This window comes from Salarias fasciatus, chromosome 23 (genome assembly GCF_902148845.1).
Source record: "Salarias fasciatus chromosome 23, fSalaFa1.1, whole genome shotgun sequence".
Classification (NCBI taxonomy): Eukaryota; Metazoa; Chordata; class Actinopteri; order Blenniiformes; family Blenniidae; genus Salarias; species Salarias fasciatus.
In genome coordinates, this window is record NC_043766.1 from 34,557,897 (window position 1) to 34,561,255 (window position 3,359).

Below are 3,359 nucleotides of genomic sequence, written 5' to 3' on the forward strand. Positions count from 1 at the left end.
AAAGAGAGATTTCCATTTGGAACCAAAAATAGAAGTTCTTCTGCACACATGATGTTTTGCAGATGCAAAGCATAAAAATGTCGCGCAAGACTCTGAAGTTGTAGTTACAAGGTTTGTCCTCGTCTTTACACCTCTTTGATTGGAAGATGACAAATCAACCAGATCAGTGAGGAAGCAGGTGGCTTTCTGTCCTGCAGCACCGCGGTGGACTTTTCAAGGGGAGGACTGTTTCAACATGGGCTAAAAAATAAAATACAGAAAAAGAAAAACTGTCATCTCCTGCATCCACTTTGAATATTTGGAATTTAAACACTAAAAACTAAACACTTTTTAAAAACTAAACACTCCCCTTGAAGAGTCCACAGCAGTGTGGAAGAACACAACACAATCTGCTCCCTGATTGGACAGTTCGATTTGTCACTATCCCATTGGATAGAGGAATAAATTTGAGGTCAAAAATTGCAACAACTTCAAAATCTTTCACGCAGTTTTGTGTCTCACATCTGGGAACAGAATTTTTTTTCAAAGGAACTACTCTTTTTCTCATAAATGCAAATATTCTACAAATTCAAGTAGAATTTTTGTGCAGATTGTTTTTGTACATGATGGAAAAAAAACAATGGACAAAGAAACTCTGAAGCTATCTGCAAACATTCATTGAAAGCTACAAAGTATTTGTGGCTTAATAACGAGCCCATAAAACTGTATCCATGAGAAACACTCAGCTGGTTTTCATTGTTGGTTCTTCTTCAGGTTGAGCGCCTGTGGTCTATCAGAAGGAAGCTGTGGAGCTCTGTCCTCAGTTCTCCATTCTCAGTCTTCCAGACTGACTGATCTGGACCTGAGTTTCAACCATCCAGGGGAGTCAGGAGTGAAGATGCTGTTCGATGCAGTGAAGGATAAAAACTGCATACTGAAGACTCTCAGGTTCTGACATGATCGTGAATTATTATTCACTGAACTCTGTTCTCCCCCCTATTCCTCTACTCACTGTGTTTGTGATGTTCCAAGTCAGACAAGTAGAAGGCGAGTCCATCTGGTTTTCATTGTTGGTTCTTGTTCAGGTTGGAGAACTGTGGTCTGTCAGAGAGAAGCTGTGGAGCTCTGTCCTCAGTTCTCAGCTCTCAGTCCTCCAGTCTGACACATCTGGACCTGAGTAACAACGACCTGAAGGATTCAGGAGTGAAGCTGATTTCTGCTGGACTGGAGAGTCCTCACTGTAAACTGGAAGCTCTCAGGTCAGGATCCAGCTGCTGCTTCATCATGTGGAGGATCTTCCTTCTTCCTTCTTGACTTGATGCAGCCATATTTGTGTCTCCAGTCTGTCAGGGTGTCTGGTCTCAGAGGAAGGCTGTGCTTCTCTGGTCTCAGCTGTGAGATCCAAGTCCTCCCATCTGACAGAGCTGGACCTGAGCTACAACCATCCAGGAGACTCCAGAGTCAAACTACTGTCTGCTGCTGTGGAGGATCCATACTGCAAACTGAAGACTCTCAGGTATGACCTCACAGCAGGAGCTCATCCTGGAGACTGAGATGTTCTTCAGAATGTTTCCAGCTGATGATCAGACAGGATTTATCGGGAGGAGGTTTTAGTCCTGTCAGGTGAAAAGACTGCTCAATGTTAAACATAGATGTAACACTAGATCTATCATTGTCACATCATGTGTTCTGTCTTCAACAGGTTTAGAGTAGCACTTTATCAAAAACAAACAAGGAAAAAAACTGTCGATAATCAGTCAGAGACTTATGTCTTGATCATGTTCTCTCCCCTCTTGCCATTCTGTAGACCAGACAGAGATGCCCGTTCTCCTCCTCCCTTTTTCCTCACCTCAGAGCCACTGGCAAAACACATCAGGAAGAGTCAGGATATTAACAGTGTTACTTAAGGCAAGCGCACCTTAGTGATTTATGCAGACGAAGCTTTACTTTTTTATTTTTTACTCTGAGGTCTCAGTACTGGACAGTCTGCCAATTATTTACTCATTTGGTTCAATATCTGAACAGTAGCTGCAAGGGGACACAAGCCAGTGTCTTGCTGTGCCGGTCCCAAGCCCGGATAAATACAGAGGGTTGTGTCAGGAAGGGCATCCGACGTAAAACTTTGGCCAAATCAAACATGCGAATCAATTGTATGACCCCCATACCAGATTGGTCGAGGCCCGGGATAACAACGACAGCCATCGGTGCTGTTGACCTACAGGGTGCTGGTGGAAAATGGATGACTGTTGGTCAAAGAAGGAGGGGAGGAAGGTGCGTTCGTAGGAAGAGAGAGAAGAGGAACACCGAAAGTCTCAGACTGAGAGTAGGGACTTTGAATGTTGGAACTATGACAGGAAAAGGTAGAGAGCTGGTTGACAAGATGCAGAAGAGGAAGGTGGACATACTGTGTGTCCAGGAGACTAGGTGGAAAGGTAGTAAAGCTGGACGTTTAGGAGCAGGGTTCAAGTTGCTCTATCATGGTGTAGATAGGAAGAGAAATGGAGTAGGATTTATCTTGAAGGAGGAGTTTGTTAGGAATGTCCTGGAGGCAAAAAAGTGTCAGATCTAGTGATGAGCCTGAAGCTAGAAATCAAAGGTGTGATGTTCAATGTTTTTAGTGGGTATGCTCCACAGGTAGGATGTCAGCTGGAGGAGAAGGATAAATTCTGGTTGGACCTTGATGAAGTGATATAGAGCATCCCTAGAAATGAGAGAGTTGTCATTGGTGCAGACTTCAATGGATATGTTGGTGCAGGAAACAGAGATGATGTGGTCATGGGCAGGTTTGGTATCCAGGAGAGGAACGTGTAAGGACAGATGGTGGTTGACTTTGCGAAAAGGATAGAAATAGCTGTAGAAAATACTTTCTTCCAGAAGAGGAAGGAGCATAGGGTGACCTATAAGAGTGGAGGTAGGAGCACACAGGTAGACTACATGTTGTGTAGACGGTGTAATCTGAAGATCAGTGACTGCAAAGTAGTGGTAGGCGAGAGTGTAGCCAGACAGCAGAGGATGGTGGTGTGTAGGATGACCTTGGTGGAGAAGAAGATGAAGAGAGCAAAGGCAGAGCGGAGGACCAAATGGTGTAAGATGCAAAAGGAAAAGTGTTGTATGACTTTCAGGAAAGAGTTGAGACAGGCTTTGGATGGTCAGGAGGTGCTTCCAGATGATGAGAAGGTGCAGGAGTGGATCCAAAGAAAGAGGTTAGCTAAGAAGAAGTGGGACACTGAGAGAACCGAAGAGAGTAGACAGGAGTACAGGGAGATGCAGCGTAAGGTAAAAATAGAGGTGGCAAAGGCCAAACAAGGGGCTTACGATGACTTGTATGCTAGGTTGGACAGTTAGGAGGGAGAGATTGATCTGTACAGCTTGGCAATACA

At 44.4% G+C, this 3,359-nt stretch overlaps 1 protein-coding gene across 1 annotated transcript in view; it reads left to right on the forward strand.

Moving 5' to 3' along the window:
- The window catches only part of LOC115381303 (uncharacterized), a gene marked incomplete at its 3' end in the record, with an annotated part of 134,402 nt that extends 133,181 nt beyond the window's left edge, over window positions 1-1,221 (forward strand). Inside the window, 1 exon segment of the mRNA XM_030082582.1 lies at window positions 1,065-1,221. Within this exon segment, the coding sequence (XP_029938442.1) occupies window positions 1,065-1,221 (157 nt within the window).
- Window positions 1,222-3,359: the final 2,138 nt, after the last annotated feature.